Source organism: Squalius cephalus (assembly GCF_949319135.1).
Source record: "Squalius cephalus genome assembly, chromosome: 3".
Classification (NCBI taxonomy): Eukaryota; Metazoa; Chordata; class Actinopteri; order Cypriniformes; family Leuciscidae; genus Squalius; species Squalius cephalus.
Window position 1 is genome coordinate 24,449,745 of NC_137124.1, and position 22,419 is coordinate 24,472,163.

General features: G+C 39.2%; 1 protein-coding gene across 2 annotated transcripts; it reads right to left on the minus strand.

Moving 5' to 3' along the window:
* Positions 1 to 1,033: 1,033 nt before the first annotated feature.
* Positions 1,034 to 22,405, minus strand: slc6a2 (solute carrier family 6 member 2). Of its 2 annotated transcripts, none has more exons than XM_079865181.1 (15): positions 22,150 to 22,405; positions 21,388 to 21,876; positions 19,817 to 19,948; positions 19,217 to 19,454; positions 12,344 to 12,482; positions 12,031 to 12,165; positions 11,797 to 11,900; positions 7,231 to 7,355; positions 6,915 to 7,027; positions 6,526 to 6,654; positions 5,955 to 6,054; positions 4,543 to 4,643; positions 3,894 to 4,061; positions 3,130 to 3,201; positions 1,034 to 2,998 (listed from the first exon to the last, which is right to left on the minus strand). In XM_079865181.1, the coding sequence occupies exons 2-15, from the start codon at positions 21,683 to 21,685 to the stop codon at positions 2,975 to 2,977; spliced, it is 1,878 nt and encodes a 625-aa protein (XP_079721307.1). In that variant the 5' UTR covers positions 21,686 to 21,876; positions 22,150 to 22,405; the 3' UTR covers positions 1,034 to 2,974. The 2 variants fall into 2 exon arrangements, with proteins under 2 accessions (XP_079721307.1, XP_079721308.1); XM_079865182.1 differs by having other exon boundaries at positions 22,071 to 22,405.
* Positions 22,406 to 22,419: the final 14 nt, after the last annotated feature.

Here is a 22,419-nt window from a genome sequence, read left to right on the forward strand (position 1 = left end):
TTATCTTTTATTGTTGTCATTTAAAATACTGAAATGACTGTCTGCATGTTTATTTCTGATCTCAAGATTCAGATACAGTTTGTGGGGATTTTTTTATATATATATACTCCAGAATGTAGTTAACCCTGTAAAGCCTAAATCAGTCACAGTCAGAAAAATCTTCTTCTTTTAAATGATGGGGAACCGTGGAAAAAATGGAACCGTTAATTGAACCTTTAGACAAAATATAAAAGACATTTATTTTTTCTTATTCTTTTTATTTTTTTTATTTTTTGAGCATCATACATCAGGGATCAGGCTTTTATGGCTCCTATGATATAGGATCATATGAAGCTCATACTAGTTTTATTTCGAGGCCCAAATGGAGCAAAAATATGCAATTTGGCGCAGTTGCTGATATTTTTATGGCGAAAAATGAAGATGTCATTCTGATAGCTTGTAATGTAAATCAATGAGATCTTCAACGGATTACTTACATAAAATGCATAATATCTGAGTAATATGTCTTGGTAAGATTATATTTAAATTCTTAGTAATATGATCAAAGCTCTGTAGTTTTTATTAGTTCATAAAAATACTTAGTTTAGTGTAGGCTATGTATTGCAAAAACGAATTGTTCAAAACAGTTTAACTGACTGCATTACACTGTTCAGTGAATATTATAAGTACCACAATGGATCAGTCAATCCATCTGGCACTAACCTTCATTGAAGAGGAAAATCTTCCAGGTTATGAATTACAGTGAAGGCTCAGGGGCATTGTGTGGCACACGCTCGGCCTCTGTCTAGCTGAGGTTCGGCTTACATCCGGCAAAAGACGGGTAAACAGAACACACACAAAAAGCAGAATGCTATTGAGAGACAGAAAACAGTGCTGTAAGCCTGTGCTCAGCAGGACATAACACTGTTGTAGTCTCTCATCAATATAACCAAGGGCCACAAAAAGATGAGCACTGTCAAGTGTGTGTGGTAAAAACAAAACAACAACAGGAAATGCTCCATTAAGAAGACAAAACACTTATTTTTACTTTATTTGTGTACTGGAAAGGACTTTATTGTTATAATGTGCATATTTTGAATTCTTCATATATATTTGTCACTCACAATCAAAAGGACAAGTTTGTAGTTGTACACATTATTTTGTAAGCATCACTCAGAAATGCCAGAGCTGCTCCGTTTACATTCATGTGGCTATGTCACCCCCGGTTACACGGAATAATATATTTCTGAATATTTATATCTTTACCAACATCACACAGCATGATATAACAGTAGACACTTTGCTTCCTTAAAATGTTTTACATTCACATTTTATAAAGAATTTGATACATACAATATTAGATATATGACAAAAGAATATATTTTTATCTCTTTATATTTCATAATCCACATATGTTGCTTGCTTCCTACCAGAGATCATGTTTTCTGTCTCTTTTTTTTTTTGTAGGCAAAATTATCCTACACAAATAAATAAAACACAAACAAACATGACGGGAGTTAAGTTTGGCACTTAAAAATGTTAAAACATTGAAAACCTAAGAAACCTAATCTGTTATCTATACTCGCACGCGGACACACACACACAACCCATAAAAGACTTGAAATGTCCTAAGGGACCACTTGATAATGGGACTGTACCACAAAAGCTCAATTAATAGAATTGTCAGTGTTAATAGATTTTCAATTAAACTTTTGTCAAAACAAACACAATTCGAACTAAATGAGCTAAACCACTGCCAAGCGTATCCAAACACTAGTAAGCTTTACATGGTCAGCTGGACTTCAACAAGTCCTTAAGCTCAAAATATAATGTTCTATGTGTTTTTTGTTATATGTTTCAAAAAAGTTCTTGACATACAATAAGTTAGCTAATTGGTCCTAATGATAATTGTTGCTCTAATCCAAGGCCATAATTAAAGCTTAAAATATTGATCCAAAAAACTAAAAATCCCTTTTCCTTTATATATAAATATAACAAAAGAAGAGCTCTATTTGAGGCATATCATTGGATCTCAGTTTACTTTGAAAACTATAATTATAAATTTCCCTTGGCATGGAGTTAATTGAGACTCTTTCTCAATGAGATGTTTTAGTTATAAAGAAAGTCCCGGCACTCTCTTCACGAGGATGAGAGGCTTAATGACAGGAAGTTTATGGCTAGATAAGGCACTGACACAGTGGTGTATGTCTGCTTTGTGAGGTGTGTCGAAAAGGGAAAAGATGTGCTTGAGATAATTCTTGTTGGACCCTTGATGTAAGCCAGATGTTGCAAAATCAAACCATTCTTGGGAAACAAGGTACAATGTGAGAAACTCACAGCTGCATGCTAACATATACTGTACTGTAGCAATGACTCAGAATGATCCAAGCCTGTTGTACGGCGTGAAAGATTTCTTGGAAAATCAAGGAGGTTTCCTTTTCTCAGTGTGTCACCTACAGTAAACGTTAAATCTGGGGTGTAAGTTAACCTGTCACACCCACTTATTCCATATAAACACACATTCAACTGCCCAGCCATAGAGGATAATATAGCTTCAGTGTGTTTTACATTTTCACCAACACTGATCTATAAACATCACAGAAATGCAATTCTAGAACCAAAAAATGACATCTTAAAATGTTTTGAAATGCAAAAATTAACTGTTTTGAAGGTTTTTGAGGTCTTTTGAGAGGTGTTCGGAATAAAACATAAGGGTATGATTTAAAAAAATAAAATAAATTAGTACAGGCACAACATTTATTTTGCCCAACAATATAAAAAAGCCAAGTCAACCACTGAACACAAATGGAGCAGACTGGACAGAAACTGTACTGGATGGGAAACGCACAAAGCAATGGCTTCATTCTGTCCTTTTCTTAGGCGACACTTTTCATTCAGTAAGAGACCTTTGCAGAAACCTTTCTCTCTCACACACACCATTTCTTCTCCAGCATTAAAGTAGCATTTGAGAGGGAACTCCCACCTGACCCCTTCATCAGATGGATAACCAATGTCTGAGCTGGAAAAACAAGACAAAAAGGACAATAGAAAAAAATTAAGGATGTTTGTTTTGCAAAAGGGCTCTCTTTGTTAAATATTGGTAAACTGTTCATTGTAAATGGTAACTTTAGCATTGTGCCCAGGTCTTACCTTGAACTGTCTGACATTACCCTCAGCCACCATGTGATGTTCATGTTCTGGAGTAATGCAGTACGCTATCCTCTGCAATGGAAGACATTCAAAGCACAAAGTGAACTAGTAGGCATAAACACACAGCAATAATGAACCACAAATCTAAACAAAAACTCAATTATCTGCTTCGAAACGTATGACAATCTGGCATTTTATTCTTCATGTGTTAGATGATCTCTGAAACCATTTAAGGTAGAAAGCCGCTTGTGGAAAATATGAGTGTGAATGCACTGAGCCAGATGCCAGTAGCATCTTTGTGGCTTTGGGAAGTGACGCATTTACAGATGAAAATATCTCACAATTCTAGGATCACACAAAGTCATGAAGCAGATGTAAGTCAAGGACAGATTTATTGAGGACATTGAACACATGATGGGAATCAAACAAGGAAACTACTGGAGGCTCTGCTGGAAGTTCGTGTATCCAGCTTTCTTACAAGTGAGTGAAATTAAAGGGGTGTACTAATGTAAAACCTACTGTAATCTGATTTGATGAGTGTGTGTGTGTGTGTGTGTGTGTGTGTGTGTGTGTGTGTGTGTGTGTGTGTGTGTGTGTGTGTGTGTGTGTGTGTATGTTTACATAACTTTTAAAATTGTAAAAATGTATAAAGTTTTCTGTTATGATTAGGATGTGGGTTCTATAACTTGCTGTATGCAAAAACAATAGAAGTTTATGTCCCCATTTAGATAGCTAAGTAAACATGAGTGTATGTGTTTGCTTACCTCTTTTAATGTGCCTGGCATACTAAGGAACTTGTAGATGGCGTAGATGGGTACAAACAGCATGGAGGACAAGGCTATGGACCAACCCACAATATTGGACCAGTAAGGGAAAGTATATTCATCATATTTCAGGTCGCCGGAGGTAACAATGCTGGCGATCACCACAAACTGCACAGAAAATTGAAGTTAGGAAGTACAGAAACATTCAAAAGTAATTCACTCTTCTTTACAAAAGAATCAGATTTTTCAGCATAAGAAAATAAATCAAGTTATTTTTGGTTGAAACTATTTGATTGTATCAGCTGTATTTCAAGTCCAAATGAGGTGCCTGTTTTATCTGAACAATGACCAAAAATGTTCCCATCTAGCCTGTAAGAACTGCTTTGGTAGGTTAGGGTACATCCCAGAATGAATACGTCACCTCTACTCATATCAGAAAATATTACAGACATGCACCTAAGAAATGCCAAGTTTATGTAGTATTATTCGCTTTACTTGTGTAAAACCACATAATTGATGATACCACATAAAGTACAGTTTTAGGTTATCTGACAAAACTGGTTTAGAGTGTAATCTAACAGGGGGCAGAGATAGGACATTTTATCCATAAAACTCACATCAGGTCTTATGTTCGTTCTTTTTCACTCACCAATAAGAATACTGGACTGACAAACTTCCAGCAGAGCCTCCAGTAGATCCCTGGTTTGAAGCCCATCATGCGTTCAATGTCCTCACTAAATCTGTCCACGCCTAAGAGGCAAACACACAAAGAAATTAGCAGCATCTGGACATCATTTTAAGATAAAGGAATCCGAGATCTTTCTCTGAATTGTGGCTTCTCTTCTTACAATATCAATGATGATCTGAACTCTCTGTACTGTAATCTTAGACGAACTGTGTTCAAAAGTTATGTAACGTAATTTAAAGGAGATATGAGAAGCGTTCGATGTCAGGAAGCAATGTCACGGAAGGCAGTGCCGATAATCTTGAAATTTTTTAATCCTGAGGCTCTGAACTATTTGTACATGTTTGCTCTGGGGGGAGTTACTGATCCTTATATTTCTGAAGTAGCCAAGGATCTTTCATGAGTTATTGTCAAAATAATATTACAGATAATGCATCTGAAAGTAAACAAACAATTTTAAAAATTCAAACATAGTAGGACTATAATAAATGTCCTCCCATTCCTTACATAATGTCCTCCCATTCCTTACATGGTTTGTCTGCCGCAACTAGAACTACATATGCTTTGGAATAATAATAATATACTGTATAAATACACACATTGATGAGATAAATGCTTGTGTTTCTCAATCCTGCTTGAAGATGCAAATACTACACTCATCTGAGGGCAGACTAGGGGTGGGAGATATGGCAAAAATATCATTTTCAGGAAAATCACGATTCACGATTTTATCACGATTTATGTTTATGTAAACTTCACTTCACTGTTTATGTAAGCCTTCCGTGTATTTGACAGGTTAAGCGCAATAAGATGCAAAAGATAACTTAGTTTAGTACTCGCGCTGGTTGTCAGGCTTTTAGTGTGCGCTTCGGGTGTATGCACTCAGAAAAGCACGTCAGAACAGTGTGCGAATAAAACGTTTAACTGGCAAGGCTTTAAAATACATGCAAATAATCAACTTTTGTGGTTGTGAATAACTGCAAATAAACATAATAGTGGATATGTTTGTCTACATATACAGCTACTTTTGAATGGTTGTCTGGAGAAAGATGCCCCCAGAATCCTAAACCAGCCATCTAGCTAAACTGCCAAAATCTAAAATGTATGATGCTGAGGAATCCCTGGGAGTAAGACTGAGAAACAGATACAGGAAGGCTATAGCACACAACACCAGTGTGCTGTGAAACAGACTGCAAACCACAATAATTTTACTATATGTAAGAAATGATGTTATCAATTTGGGAAAACATGAATGAACATACAGATTACAGGATCATCATTATATGGTTTATGCAACGTCCATGTAAATGTGAATTAGTTTGGGTCAGTAGTGGAAGATGGTCTATAAACATTAATGTATGTATGTATCTTCTCACCATAGAACCAAGATACTCCAATGGCCTCAATCAGCACCCCAAATAGAATGGATGTCCCTGCAGCATACTTGTCCAACAAGGTCAACACATAGATCCCTCCCTGTCATGACCGAGATACAAGACAAATGCTGCTGAATAAAGGACTTTTATTGATTAATTCATTATCATATTGTTTGCATGTAATTTTGTATTGTGGATTTTGCCTGCTCATGATGTAATCATATAAAATGTTTGCCTGCTCATGATGTAAATAATCATATAAAAATTTATTCACAAAAACACTATGCTAATTGCTTATTTTGACTATAAGCCAATGCATGGTAAAATCATCCACAGTGTGGCTTCAATTGATGCAATCACATGGATGACATCACTGAATCTAAAGACAATGAATACATATTATGCAGTAAAAACAGCACAATATTTACAATCCAAAAGTACAATTTTGCAAATTTGATAAATCAAACATCAACAAGTGTATTTTCATATTGTGATACTGCCTAAACACTTGGCAATTGACTAAAGCAATTGTTAGACTCAAAATTATATGACACAGACCCAACAGACTTACATTTGTGACACACAGAAGGGCTACTAGGAATGTCCCAAATGCTGTAGCAAACGTAAATATCTTTCTATTCCTCTTGAGGATTTTGAAGTCATCTGAGAGCCCAGTGATTACTGCTTCCATGCCACCCATCTAAACAGTACATTACATCAAATAAAATGAAAATATTGTACTCTTAAAGATAGGCAATATATCTTAAAGCAACACCTTTTTAGTTGTAATATTACTTATTAGTGTATTTGTATTTATTTATTTTTTGTCTATTTCATTTCATGTGAGATGGCGCTGGCAAGTAAAAAGGTGTGTTTAACAAAAAGATCTAAGCATGCTCTTTACCATACAAATACAAAATCATCTGAACCTAGACAATAACAAGATTCATTTATACTTACAGAGCTGTCAATTCCAAGAGTCAGAAGCATAATGAAAAAAACTATTGCGAAGAATGTAGACCCAGGTAGAGTTGAAATCGCTTCTGGATAGATAATAAACACCAGTCCAGCTCCTGCACACAGATATAAACAATTGAAAACACAGATTAGCAGAAGGACACTGCACTACTCCCCCCCCAAAAAAAGTTTGTTTAGGGTCACACTCTGGTTAACCCCAAAAGAAGAAAGCGAAGTACACAGTGTAAAACTGAGAAACATGAAAAGGTTGAGCAATGCATAAAAAAGACAGGACAGTGAAGATGTGGGAGTAACAGACCCTCTGTGGCCACATCCTTTATGTTGACACCATGCTGTTCAGCCATATACCCCAGGACTGAGAAGATGGCAAACCCTGAGAAGAAACTGGTTATGCAGTTTATTGTGCTGGTCAGAAGAGCATCCCTGCAACAAAGCACAAAATGAAAGTTTACATTACACCTTCAGTCTCAAAACTGCTGAGAAGGATCTATGACATAAACACTTAAAACCCACAGTGAGCCAATCACAAAGCTGTGGTTAAACCCCATTGTGGATCCGCTCAAATCTCTATCAAGACTCATTTAGATGGTTCCTGTGCAAAGCACAAACTATGAAGTTTCAGGTTTGCCATTGTATTTTGAAACCTTGTTTCCATGTTCCCACAATGTTTGCCAGTTGCAACGACTAGACATTACAATAGCCCAATTCATAACCAAACAAAAGGTCTAAGATGGAGTATTATAACAAATCATGTCTGATTTTAAACATTTCAAAGTATGTGAACTAGGGTGGAACATTTAGTGTAGTCTGTGAAGAAGCACATAAATCTGAGCAGCACATCTGCTTGCAACATTATGTCCTATTTTGAAATAACTGTAGATTTTGGGTCTTAGTAAAACATCTGTAACCTAACCCTGGAGAGCAAAAACCTGTTGGATCTGAGTTCAGCTTTATACATCAACATATTGGGATGTGAAATCAATACTGCTTACTGTAAGTCATTAACATTCTTCAGATGTATGCATTGACTAGACATCATGATTTCAAGCAATTTAACACAAGCTAACCAAAGTGGGCACTGACCTATAAATGAATAAATCAATTAATCTGTTTTGCCTCTTCACACTTTCAAAACACTTCATTCATGAAAGGAAATCACCTCATCCACAAGCCTTTTGTGACCAATTAAACTGTTTACCAATTTAAACTTTAACAGTTCCTGACAAATTGATTATAAATTAACAAACTTATTTACAACACCATTGTTTCATCCAACCTCTTGTAATTGTAATTTCCACCGCTGCAATAAAAACTTTAAAATGAATTAGTCTTTTGATGTAATTGAGTATTATGATGTTAAATCCTCAGTGCACAACCGATTGAGTGGTGAAACATCTTTTCCCTGGCGCCAGCAGACGGCCACAATAGTTGTCTCTTATGTTTGGGCATTCAGCATGCTGAGCCAGCTTTTGTGAATAGTTCATGTTCCCACTGCGGAAATATGACTATGGCCGCGTTGCCCGAGGCCGACGAAAGAAACCACACGTTCCATCAGTCAGGCGATGTCCACCTTGGTGGTCCAGGAGTGCCACCTTTGGCTCGACCTGGCCGATATGAGGGACACCGATAAATTTTGTTCAGCAGTTCTCAGCCGCCCTGAAGCAGATGGAGGCAATCCGACACATCCTGCCCCGGCGGACCGCTGCTGCCACCACCCGTCCGCCGGCCGCAGAGCCTTCGTCTGCTCGTCGCCGAGGTCGAACTCCAGCAGCGTCCTCCGCTCCAGCTAAGCCCCAGCAGCAGCAACCACCTAAGGCTCAGCGTGGAGCAAGCCGCAGGAAGTCGACCCCGCCCGTCCAGGCCGCTGCCAAACCAGGAGGCAAGCGCAGGTGCAGGGCACGAACACAGGGACATGGTGCTCAGTCACCTCAGCCACCTAGGGCTTCGGGTCAACTGGGAAAAGAGCAAACTCACCCCAGGGCAGAGGATCTCTTTTCTCGGTATGGAGTTGGACTCGATCAACATGACAGTGAGCCTCACCGAGGACCGTTGAAATGCGTGAGCTTGCTCAGACGCAAGACAGCGGCACCACTGAAACTGTTTCAGAGGCTCCTGGGGCATATGGCATCTGCAGCTGCGGTAACGCCGCTCGGATTGCTTCATTTCAGGCCGCTCCAACACTGGCTCCACAATCGAGCCCCGAGATGGGCGTGGCAGAGCGGCTTGTGACAGGTCCAAGTGACCCCGCACTGTTGGCAAACTCTCAGCTTGTGGTCGGACCCTTCATTCCTGCGGGCAGGTGTTCCCCTAGAACAAGTGTCCATGGTCTATGCTCCCGTCACATGTCACAACTCGCCTGCCATCTCCTCCTCTGGAGTCAGAATAGAACAGATAGATCTGTTTGCAAAGTCAGGGAGGACGAGGAGCAGGTCTTGCTTGTTGCGCCGTACTGGCCCAACCGGACCTGGTTCCCGGAACTAGTGCTCCTCGCGACAGCCCCTCCCTGGCCCATTCCTCTGATAGAGGTCCTGCTCTCTCAGAGACGGGGCACCCTATGGCACCCGCGTCCAGACCTCTGGAAACTCCATGTCTGGTCCCTGGACGGGACATGGAGGTTCTAGGTGACCTACCCCAAGCAGTAGTTGACACCATCACTTCCTCTAGAGCCCCCTCTATGAGGCGCCTCTATGCATTGAAGTGGAACCTGTTCGTTGACTGGTGTTTCTTCTCACGTGGAGAACCCCCAAACTTGCTCGATCAGAGCCGTGCTTTCCTTCCTGCAAGGGTTGGAGCGAAGGCTGTCTCCCTCCACCCTCAAAGTGTATGTTGCCGCGAGTGCCGCACATCACGATGCAGTTGAAGGTAAGTCATTGGGAAAGCACGACCTGATCGTCAGGTTCCTAAGAGGGGCGAAGAGACTAAATTCGCCTCGCCCGCTCTCTATAACCTCTTGGAATTTGTCTCTGGTCCTTTCGCCACTTCAGAGACCACCCTTTGAGCCCTTGCAATCAGCTGAGTTAAAAATCCTGTCCTGTAAGACACTTCTCCTGGTTGCATTGGCCTCCATCAAGAGGGTAGGGGACCTGCATGCATTTTCGGTTGACGAATCATGCCTAGAATTCGGCCCGGATAACTCTGAGACCCCCGGCCCAGATACGTGCCCAAGGTTCCTACCACTCCCTTCCGGGACCAGGTGGTGAACCTGCAAGCACTGCCTTCGGAGGAAGCAGACCCAGCCCTGACTTTTCTCTGTCCCGTTCGCGCTCTGCGCCTGTACGTGGACAGAACGCAAAGCCTCAGGATCTCAGATCAGTTCTTCGTCTGTTACGGAGGCCAGCAGAAGGGAAAGACTGTCTCCAAGCAAAGGATGGCCCACTGGATAGTGGATGCCATTGCCTTGGCTTACGAAGCCCAAGGTGTGCCCAGCCCACCCGGGTTGAAAGCCCACTCCACTCGGGGTGTCGCTTCTTCTTGGGTGCTGGCACACGGCACCTCACTGACAGACATCTATAGAGCTGCGGGCTGGGCGACACCTAACACGTTCGCTAGATTTTATAGCCTACGTGTTGAGCCAGTTTCTTTGTGTGTGCTCACTTCAACCAGCCGGTAACACCGAAGTTCCTGCTCTAGTGTCAGCTTGCTGCGCCACTCCCTTCCACATGGAACGGATATGTGCGCTTTTTGCTCCAGTCGAGTTCCCCACTCAGGTGAACCCTGTGGAGTTCCTACACACCCCTTCGGCAGTCAGACGTTGCGGAGCGTCCGACACCAGGCCTAGTGCTCGTATGCTTGTGTAACTTGTGCTAGGCTGGGTTCCATATGTGGTGATCCCTGCGGCGATCCCATATGCGTATTCTTCCACGATTAGCTCCCTGCGGTGAGCCCGTGTCTTTCCCTTGGCAGAGTCCACTCTGCCGTCACTGTCCGGTGTAGCCTCCCCCTTCCCAGGCTGGAGCCACCTCAGTGACATTCCATATATTGCACTGCCCCTAACCGGCCAGTCCATATGTGTTTTCTCCACATGGTACCTCCCTTCGGGCAGCGTCCCTCTCCCCTGGAAAGGCACGCTTTCCCAGTGTTATCCAAGAGTTCCACTGTGTGGGGTATAACGGAACAACAGTTTGAACTCCCTCTACGCAGGCCTTCCGCCCCCGTTAGTTGGGGGTCTGAGAGTCTTGCGTAGGGTGCTGGATGTGGCAGCAACTGTGCCGTTTTCTAAGGGATCCCAATTACGTCGTCACGTCGACGTTACGTTGAACGTGAGCGACTGAAAGGGAACGTCTCGGTTACTAATGTAACCCTCGTTCCCTGAAGGAGGGAGCGGGAGACGTAATGTCCCGTCGCCACCGTTGCTGACCATCGCTGTACGGCCGTCACTATCTCGGCTCCTCAGCGAAAAACAATGTGTTCGTGCGCCCGCTTTCTGTTTATACCCGCACTGCGGGGCGGGGCGCGTGACACGATTCACGCACGCCAACAGTCATTGGCTCGTTCTGTAGACACTCGAAGATGATAGGGTTGTAATGAAGTGAAGTGATCCCAATTACGTCGTCACGTCGACGTTACATCTCCCGTTCCCTCCTTCAGGGAACAAGGGTTACATTAGTAAATGAGACGTTTCCATGAGAACTTCAACCCATAAGCAAGCAAAGCCAGAGCTTCACAGTCTCAGTGGACTACCATTGTTGAATGGACATGGGCTAACAGATCAAGCAATAAATCAACATAAGCCTTTATGTAAGAATATTTTGCTTACATTGGAACCTGTTTTTAGCAACCACTAAGGAAGAATTGGGAAATTCTGTAATTCTGAAGAGAAGTTATTTTTAGAGAACTTACCACTTGAATTAAAGACTTGTCGTACCTGTAGCAGTTATTGTCGAATTTATTGTAGCTAGCGAAGGCAATAAGGACTCCAAACCCTGCTCCTAAAGAATAGAAAATCTGAGTAGCTGCATCAATCCATACCTGCAGCAAACAAAAATGAATGACAATCCATCTAAGAGAAGTATGTCGTTGTGACCATTTTTTTGAGGTCCATGATATATATCTGGAATTAGTTAATCAAATAAGTTGAGACCTATTGGTATGAACTTACTTGAGGGTTATTGAGCTTCTTTAGGTCAATGTGGAGATATGCCCTAATTCCATTCATTGCACCAGGGAGAGTTATGCCTCGAATCAGCAACACCAACAACACTATGTAGGGCATAGTAGCTGTAATATACACCACCTAAACACACACAAATAAAGCTCTGTCCATTTTTGCCCATTGATTTAAGATCACTTTACAATGAACAGTGATATATAAATTGAAAATGTTATTATTAAATAGAGAGAGAAAAGTATTAGACACATGACTGACAGGAACAGACAGAATCAAGCTATAAACTCTTTGAGAGTTTTTATACCTTTCCAGAGGATTTGACTCCCTTCCACAGGCTGAAGTAGAGGATAAAGACGACCACAATAAGGCAGAGGCAAAGCTCCCAGCGAGGAGGACCCAGGTCATTGATGCCTTTACTCTCATGAATGTGCAGCACTCCCCGTCTGGAGGATGAGAAATGGTATGGAAAATGGAAAAGTACTGTCCTAATTTTATATTTTGCAATACATACATTTTTACTGTATATGGCATAATTTTTTAAAACATTTTAAATAAAAAAATATTTTGGAATAATATAACATTCTTTCTAGAGAAATGTAGTGTTGTGTGCCTTGTTCATAGGCTCTCCAGTAGTAAAGGAAGTGTCCTGGGCCAAAATCCTTTTGAATCCTTTTGATTGTTTTCCTCATGACCTCATCAAATTATGGATAAATCTTATCAATGTATCTCCAACAAATAAAACATCCATTATTTTAACGTGCTCTATTTCAAGTCATGCTCCAAGAGAATAGCGTAAAAATATTAATCTTCACACAAAAATTGGTTTAGAAAATATACTGTACAGATCCAATTGTGTAAGGAACGCCCTCCACACAGGGATGTGGGGGGCCTCACTCAGTTACAAACCACTGAAATTCTGGGAGGATGTAGGAGTAGCTTGTCACTTGATACTTATGATACTTGGAAAAGGGGGTTTTAAGTATCCCTGTTGAATGTATCAAATAGAAAGGGATGTTCTCCCAAGTCAATGTATGATAAAACCTTGTCCTGATAACTGAATAACCTATAAAGAATATACAACTACAAAGAATTTAGTCCACGTCAACTCTGTCTAGGGAACTATATCTTGTTTTTATAGCACATTCCTACACCCTTTTATGTGCTTTATGTTATGCTCAAGTTTCCTCAAGACAGTCCTCTCTGTCCTGATGTTTATTTTATACTAACATCAACCTAATCTTCACATAAGTTTTTATAGATTTGATGAAAAACATGATTTAGCCAAATTATGAGATTTTCAATTATATTATATTTAAAAAATTGGCTCTCACTAGAGCAACAATGATATCTCAGAAAATATGTAGCACTGGATCCAAATGCAGTGTCTGAAATTATATAATATACTGTAGAAGGAACAGAGAAACAGAATTAAGCTCATCAAACAATACACCCGTGAGACCTGACAAAGAACACTGGAAACGCAAAGGCATTTCCTTGTGTATATACACAAGGGCTAATTGGTAACAAGACACAGGTAAGAACAATCAGGAAATAACAAGAGGAGACAAGAAACCAGGTAAAACTACAAACCAAACGTCCACACAACAAAAACACTCAGACATACAACCATTACAATTAATATAACTAGACTAGTTCAAACACATGCATTTTCAGTCTGCCACACACTGTGTTGCGTCAATCGTTTCAAAAGTTTTCCCAGATCGTAAATTACCCATACACCCCTTTTTCCCTCAGGTTCTACCTCCCCTAGAGGGATGACCTATTTTTCTAACATTTTTATGGCTGCATACATAAAAAATAATATTAAAAATGAATATTATTGCTGGTTTCTAGAAAGAATATCTGGATACACCCTATAAAAAGAGTCTCTGTAGAATGTGATCTGAATGATTCCTGTGCTGCGCCTCCCAGTGAGGTTCAAAGAGGAGAAACAGTACAGGCCATTGTTCTTATATTATAAACAAACCCCTATAGCACTGCCAGAACATTTCTGTAGCTTTTCCTTCTGAAAGAGGTATCTTGTCAAGGAAAAATAAATTCTGCTCTGTTTGAATACACTTTGTTTATGATTTCCAACTTTAGTAGCCATGATGAGAATGGAAGCAGACTTGATCCATCTCTATTTTACCTTTAAAACTAGCCTTAGGACAGTTGTCAAGAGAGCAACACTTTAAACTTTAAGTTTAATTTGGTCATGCACTGGGAATAAGGGGATAAACATAAGTGTGATGTCTACAGAAACACAGATGACGAAGCCAGTCAAGACTGAGTTAATGAGGAAAAGGAAAGCCAAACAAACCCTCAAGGCTCGTTTGTAAATGGATATTTCAAAATAGTAAAGCAGCTGCTGATATTTATCTTTGAAAGACATCATCTTGCAACACAAGATTTCTTTTTCAAATCACCTAATGATGCACAGACATCAATACTCGACATACAAAACACAACAATGTGACACTCAACAAATAATAATAATAAAATCAATTCTGAACATTACAAGATAAACTAACATCACAAACTGCTAAAAGTGAAACAAAAATAAGTTCAGCAGCACAGATAAAACCAACAAGAATCCAGAAACTACACAGCATAATCTATTCATGCCACACTGCTTGCTGGATACCTTCAGAGTACATATGCACTGTAGAAATACAGTATGATATTCCAAAAGTCCAGTTAGATACAAGAGAAGTCCTACTGTGAAAGTCAATTATTAAATGCAATTATTAACCTGGAATATACTGTAATTTCACACTAAAAAGTGTAAGTGTAAAACAAAACATTGCATGTGACATCAGTGTATATAAATAACTTTTCAACAAGCACAAGCACAAGCAAAAAAAAACAACAAAAAAAAACAGTAATAAGGCTAAATCATCATAATCACCTTTTGTTCATTCTTTGACCCTGGACTTTCGTATGCACTTTTAAGCTGCCTTTTAAAGGATCCCATGATTTGTTATTTATAGCAAATGACAATGACAAATCATTGTGTTACACTATGACAAAAATCAACTGTCATAATTTATAGTCCAAGGCCTGAATAATCTTCCACACTTCAATAACAGACCACTTTTTTTATTTTGTGGCAGCAGATTCAAATCAGTCTGTGTGACAGCGGTTTGGTCAGACGCAGGACAGATGTGAACCTCCCCTAATTGAATAATTACATTAGATTGTTGAGTATCTTGGCAAGCGTTCCCTCTAGAGCTCTTCATTCATCTGATGTCCTGTCCTTGCCAAGCTAAATCCAAACACCTATGATTTCAACATATCCTTCAACATGTACTCTAAGCCAGAAAATGGCCACAGATGAGATTTCTGATGGCATGTGGGGTCTCATCACAGCTTGCTTAACTCGAGCAAATTATATTTGTTTTCATAACAGGCAACAGAATGTCCTAAGATGTGCTTGTGAAACTGCACATTCGTTGTGGTTATGGACCCCTCGGGCTGACACGAGTTCAGGGCTGTTTATATATTTTTTTATATTTCCTTCCTTTTGCATTGCAAATAAATAGCATTTTTGAGAGAATATCCTTCATATCACATGTATACGAGTATTTACTGAAACACAACCCCATGGCATTTGTTTAAACTTCATGATAAAAAAAATCAAACAAGCACATTATAATGAACCTATATTCCAAAAGTTCATTATTATGAGCTTGCTTATTATTTTATTTATTCTTATTTAAAGGCAGAATAAGTATTTTACAAATCTCTGTCTTGCCTTTCCAAATGATTATATGTTTTCCTCAAAATCCACTATTTCTGTCTTCATGACCTCAGTCAGGTGTTAAATCTGACACTGTGTGTGATAAGACAAGATTTCAGTAATGACGTAATAATTAGATTTAGGACACCCGCCGTGTAAAACAATACAATGGAGCAGTAACGGTTCATTACTCTCAACAAACAGTGATTGACTCGAACACGTCAAGATTGGCAGAGACAGCATAGTGAAAGGATATGTGGGTGGCGCACAAGATGATGAAATTCGCTTTGTTGAGCTTGTCATATTTTGCTTTTGTCTGGTTGTCGGTTGTTTTAGAAAGATGTGAAGCATGAGGGTTTGTGTAAGACCAATGAATTTGACTGGGTTTTATCTGGGGTGTCCAGATTTATAGCTACTGGCTCAACAGCTTTTTCTGTGATTGGTTTGTAGCTATTCAGAGCAAAACACTGCTTAATCTAATATTTAGTGTATGGCACACCTGCTGAGCATGTGAGTCTGCTGTATGTGTGACGGTAATGAATATTCTCTAGTGCCCTGTGTGCTGTACCATGATGGCAGGATTACTGGTGGCCGAAAACTATTATAATGGAACGGCATGAGGGGGAAGAGTGGAGGAAATGACAGCTTTCCACATCCCCTCACATACAGAAGACAGCTGGGGAAATGACACTTCAAAGCACTGCTGGGTGGGAAACCAGTCCAAAAGAGGGTAAGAGCACAGGAGAGGGAGAAAGTGAGAAAAACAGCTAAACAGACTGAGAACAAGACAAGCAGTAAGTACAAGAAGTGGTAGATCACCAGGAAAGACAGGAAAAGAAGTAGAAGAAACAAGGAAGAAACAAGTTGAGGGTTGGAAGAATTACAAAATATTATATATTAATATATAATCATTTAAAATGAATAAATGTTTGCTTTAGCTATAGTTTTTGTCTGTATTTGGAGCTGAAACATCTATATTTCTGTGTATTATACTTTGAAAGATAATTGGTAACAATTTATTTTACAGTGTCTGTCACACACATTACATGTAGTTACTATAGTAATAACTATAAATTACATGAAACTAACCTAAACCACACCCTAACCCTACAGTACATGTAGTTAATTATTATTACTTAGTATTTAATTTTTTTTAATTACATCATAAAATAAAGTGTAACCTAATTTTCACACTTAATGTGGATCAGAAGAGATGCTAGACTCTTTAAGAATCTCTGAATATACAAACATGCATCATATTTAAGCAATAAATTGAAGGAATGAACACACAGTGACCCTCACTAGAATCTGATGACATGTCTATGATTTTGTGCGAGTGATGTGGGTTCTTCATTGTTCCATGCATTCTTCTGGTTTCCCCAACATGAGGAGCCAAATTTTCCCTTAGACACGGAAAAGGACTGCTTTTCTTTGAAGTGCAAGTGCCTGCCTTTCTTTCAGTCTACATCAAGAGTGTTATCGCCCTATACACGTCATAGATTGTAGACAGGAATTTCAGAGTTTTAAGAGCTGCATAAAAGTTTCAGTGATACTGACCTAATTTAGAGCACTTTTTCACATCCGATCAGACAATCATCGTGCCTGTGTTCTACTCATGAGCAGCAGCAGGGTTCAATATACCTGGATGATTTAAAGGAATGGTTTACCCCAAAATGAAAATTCAGTCATCATTTACTCACCCTCATGTCGATTTAAATCTATATGACTTTCTTTCCTCTGCGGAATGACAAAAGAAGATATTATTAAGAACTTTGGTAACCAAACAGTTTTGGTGAACACTGATGTCCATTCTATAATCTATTAAAATCTCTTATGTTATAAGAAACAAAGTCATACAGGTTTGTAATGAGAGTGAGTAAATTATGACAATTGTCATTTGTATTTGAACTTTCCATCTAAAGATGAAAGATCTCATGAATGCTCAGTTCCCAGATTTTTCCCCCTCAAAGGCTTTCTAAGTTGAAATAATTCTGAAATGTGGCAATATTACAGAATAAATGCAGACTGAAAACATTTTTCTTTGCATTCCTCCGTGTTCACTAAAGCAACAAACTTATCCGAATGGCTGCCCTCTGATACATATGCATCTCATGTCTTTTTTTTTTTTTTTGGCCTAAATCATTACTATTGGTAATGTCACATTTTACGTCTGTCTGTGGATTTTGAAAATATTTAATTTAGTGAAAAGTATTAAAAAGAGCTTCAGACTAAACCTCGTATCCCCTCGAATCCTCAAACTGTCAGTGAAACCACATAACTCCACCCAGCCTCTATCGTGAATGCAGTGCTGCACGCAGTTTGAACCGTCTCTGCTTGTTTGCAATGCAAGGGTAAATAAAGAACTGATTCTTTGAATAAGTACATAGTTTTCTTTACTCAAGAAACACTATATATATATATATATATATATATATATATATATATATATATATATATATTATAAGTTGATGAAAACGTAATGCGATGCTCTTTCTGCCTCAGGTGCAGCAGTTCTAATGATGGACAAAACATTCGCTGGTCAAAAACTTTGAAACTCTTTGAGACTTTGAAACATTTAAGCTTGATTTTGGTCAAATGTTTATAATATAATAACACATGCAAGTGTTTGACTAAATATAAAGCCACAATATCAACTTTTAATAAAGTGACCCAAAATGTATTTTGCCAATGTACGCCACAATTTGAGGTAAATCAGGCCCTGACTAGCAGTAATAATTAATTATAGCCCAAAACCCTTCAACACAGCCTGACAGAGACAGAGACACAGGCACAGCACAGGTTTGAAATGTGTTTTTCATCTTTTCCTGTCTGATCTAAAAGATATCATCCATATCTAATAGCCAATAGATAGGCTACGCAGCCAATACTGTGCATATGTGCCATGCTTGTGTCAGCCCCGCAAAACATTACATGCTTAACGGAATGAAAGAATTGATAGAAAATAAATCCCGAACAGAGATAGGTGAGTTATAGCTCCATTACAAGCTTTATCAGCAAGACTCCATAGGAAGCGGCAAGCAACTGGTACAACATGACAAATTGGAACAATGTCGGAAAACATCACAGATATTGTGAAACATAAGGAAACACCTGACTAGTGAAACAGGTATATCACTCATAACTGATTTTGTTAGTGGAGATGTTTCATGTACTTGTTTTAATGTGTTTGGAACACCTGACAAAATAAAATAAAAGAGTTTGTTTAATAAGCATGGTACTTGTACTTTTGAACAAATCTCAAGCTAACTGCTGTCATTTAAATAGTGAGCCTATCAACTGACTGCCTGAATTCTTTTAACTGACATTTCTTCACACCTAAAACTTTGTTTGCTTTCATGTTACTGTAATAAGCTTGTGCAATAATACACAACTCAATTACAACTGCAAAGCTACAGAGCAAAAGATTTTTGGACTCACTCGTAGAACTCTGCAGCCGGTGTGTTCTTGTACTTGGCATAGGAGGTTCCATTACCCAAGAAGGTGCCATTGATGAGCTTTGGATATGTGCAGTTGGGGCTGTTCCACGAGTTATTACAATCGAGCCAGGGCAGCTTACTCGTCAATGAAGCAAATAAGTAATACAGAGACCAGGCTATGATGACGTTGTAGTAAAAGCCCACATACAATGCAATGACGATCACAGTGTAGCCCACGCCTGAGAAGGAAAGTCACAAATATTTTGTTAGTATATGGGCAAAAGTTTTGTTTTATCTGTTTCAGGCCTCTGTTTGCTTTAATACATTAAGTTGAAAGTGTTTGCATTGACTTCAAAGTCACATCAGAGCCACTGCATAACCTAGTTCACTGCCCCAACAAACACAGTTGTTGGTTTTTGTTGGATCAGTGATTTGTGTTCGCCAGGTCAGTGTGAAAATGAAACATCCAAAAAGCTATTTTAGAACATTTGTTTTGCCGTTCATTGGGTAGTGAACTAGCTATGTGTGTTGCAACTCACAGTGTTTTGAGAACATGGTACATTTCATCTCAACATCTTTTGTTTACAAATTTTCAATGTACCTTTAAATACAGGGCAGATCTTCCAAACAGTGGCTGCTCCCTCTCTGTTATACTGGCCCAGGGCAAGTTCCATGTAAAACAGAGGCATCCCAGCAATAAACAGGAACAGAATGTATGGGATCAAAAAGGCACCTGGGGGACACATTATTGAATTTTACATTTGATCACTGACAGAATTCTGCAGATGGCCAAAGAATAAATGACAAATGAACAATAGAAATGTGTCATTGTAGCTGCTAATATAGTGAATGGTCAATCTACAGTGGATTTAGAGCCAGTTTGATATAATCAGTTCTTAACTGTGACTTTGCATAGTTTGCATTAAAATATCTTCAGATGGGAAAAATGAGTCATGGTGTAGCCATTACATTAGAGGTGAATTACAATGTCACATGTTACCTCCCCATGAAACTGTCTGAACCCTGACCCATGATGTTTTCAAAATCGGAGATGTTAGCAATCTACCCTGCTCTATTTGTCTTTGCTGAAGCCGGTTTCAATATTCTAGTTTTAATATTATAATTGGTGCTTTGTTTATCACGCACAAGGAAATATTTGGATTATTTTACTAAAAGGCCAGTGATTGTCACGATGCATTTAAATTGCAAAAGTCTCAAAACTTACCTACATGCCTAAAGAGTGAGAAAATATATTTAGTTACTCATAAATTATAAAAGATAACAAAACTGTTAAACAATAGCCCACTAGTAGTTAATGAGTTTGCTGACATCTAGTCCCAGCACAAAGTGCTGACAGGTTGTTCAGAGAAACAACTGGTTCATAATCTTGAATGATCTGAGTCATAATGATCATGAAATTATCTTTTTTCAAGTATCATTGGTCAAAACCTCTTGTGCCAAGCAAGTTTTTTTTAATGTCTAAACAACAAACACTAAAAAAACTCTTCTTTTTTATTTGCTTCACTTAATAAAGGTTGCATTTACAGTAAAAACTGGCAGCTGTAGTTAACTTCACCTTAAAAATTCTGAGATGCTGTTACAAGCATTCTAGGACGAAATCTCTGTGACTGCATATGTAACAGTTATTGATGTGTCATTAAATGATATTATGTTGATATACCAACCTAACATATACCTTATAGTTTAAAAGTATATGTATTGCTTTGTTAAATGTAAATACAATAAAAATATATAAAAGATATTCTCCATGAATTATAGGGTAATTCATACTTTTTCTGAAAATGTAAAAACTTCAAAAAGTAACACGTTTAATCTTTTTAAAAACATGTTAAGACAACAGTTAACAAATGGACAGATTTGACTAGCATTTTAATAGCATTTTTTATTTATTTTAAGATCCTCTTACTCATCAGAACAGCAATACATTTATTTAACTCAAATCTATTTCTGAAACACACAATGTGTTTTAGAAACAGTTTGAGACACAGTGTGTCTGTTATACAAATATGCAATTCAAATGAATTTCATAGGCAATAGCTAAGAGTTTGTAATCTGCTCCACAAAATTGTAGTTTGTTACGTATAACGCATAATAATTAGCCAGTATGTAAAAGCAAAGTAAAGGGTGACCCTCAAAATAAATAAATCTTACCTCCTCCATTTTTGTAACACAGGTAGGGGAACCTCCAGACATTGGCCAGGTCCACAGCAAAGCCTATGACAGAGAGTAGAAAGTCCAGTTTCTTGCCCCATGTCTCCCTTTCCACATCCTCACCAGAGCCGGGGGTGCAGCCGTGGGAGCTCGGAGAGGCCACGACAGAGGAGTTCGTGTACTGGACCCCGTTCTGCTCCTTCACCAGGATCAGCTCCACTTCCTTTTTCTCCACGTTAAACTGTTTCAACGGGGCCACCGAGGACAGTTTGTGCTCAGGCAGGACTTGGATGTTCATCTTTGCGCCCTGGCGCTCTCGTGGCCCCGAGGATGTGGAGCAAGTGAGATGCGTGCCGCTCGCACTGACGATGATGATGCTGATGATGCTGCTGCTGCTGCTGAGGATGATGATGATGATGATGATGAGTAGGAAACGCTACAGCAGTTGCTCTCCCGGTGAGGTAGAGATTCTTGCCCGGCTTTCACCAGCTGAAAGAGAGGAGAAATCAAAGTTCACTGTTACTGTGAGACATTAAAGCATTCCATGCACCATCAACACTGTTAAACAACCGAGCGCGCAAAACGATTTACAATCAATGAATGTTCGAAAGCGTTGTGTCACGGTTAACGAAGAAAAGAAAACTTTACAGTGACAATCACTCGACATTTCCTGTTGGACGCACCACACTTCATGGAATAACTGTATATGTCGGCATAAAGTGTCTCTTGTGGAGTCTGGAATACTTAAAGATGACTCTGTACTTGTCAACATGAGGGGGTCCCTCCATGATCCGTCTCTCCTGCTTGGTCCAGAAAATAAGAGACTGCTGCTTGCTTCTCATGGAAGTTTTTACTCTCCCCTCCCTTCCAGTTGGAGGCTATAAATTGCGATCATTTAAACAAACATCCAGTTTTTCCACACGTGATATTTTCTGTATGATCATCATCACCGTCGTCAAATTGTTAGTAGCCTATTTTTGAAGCTTCCCCTCCACCCCCGAATGCCACACTCATCTACAAACATGTGGTGCG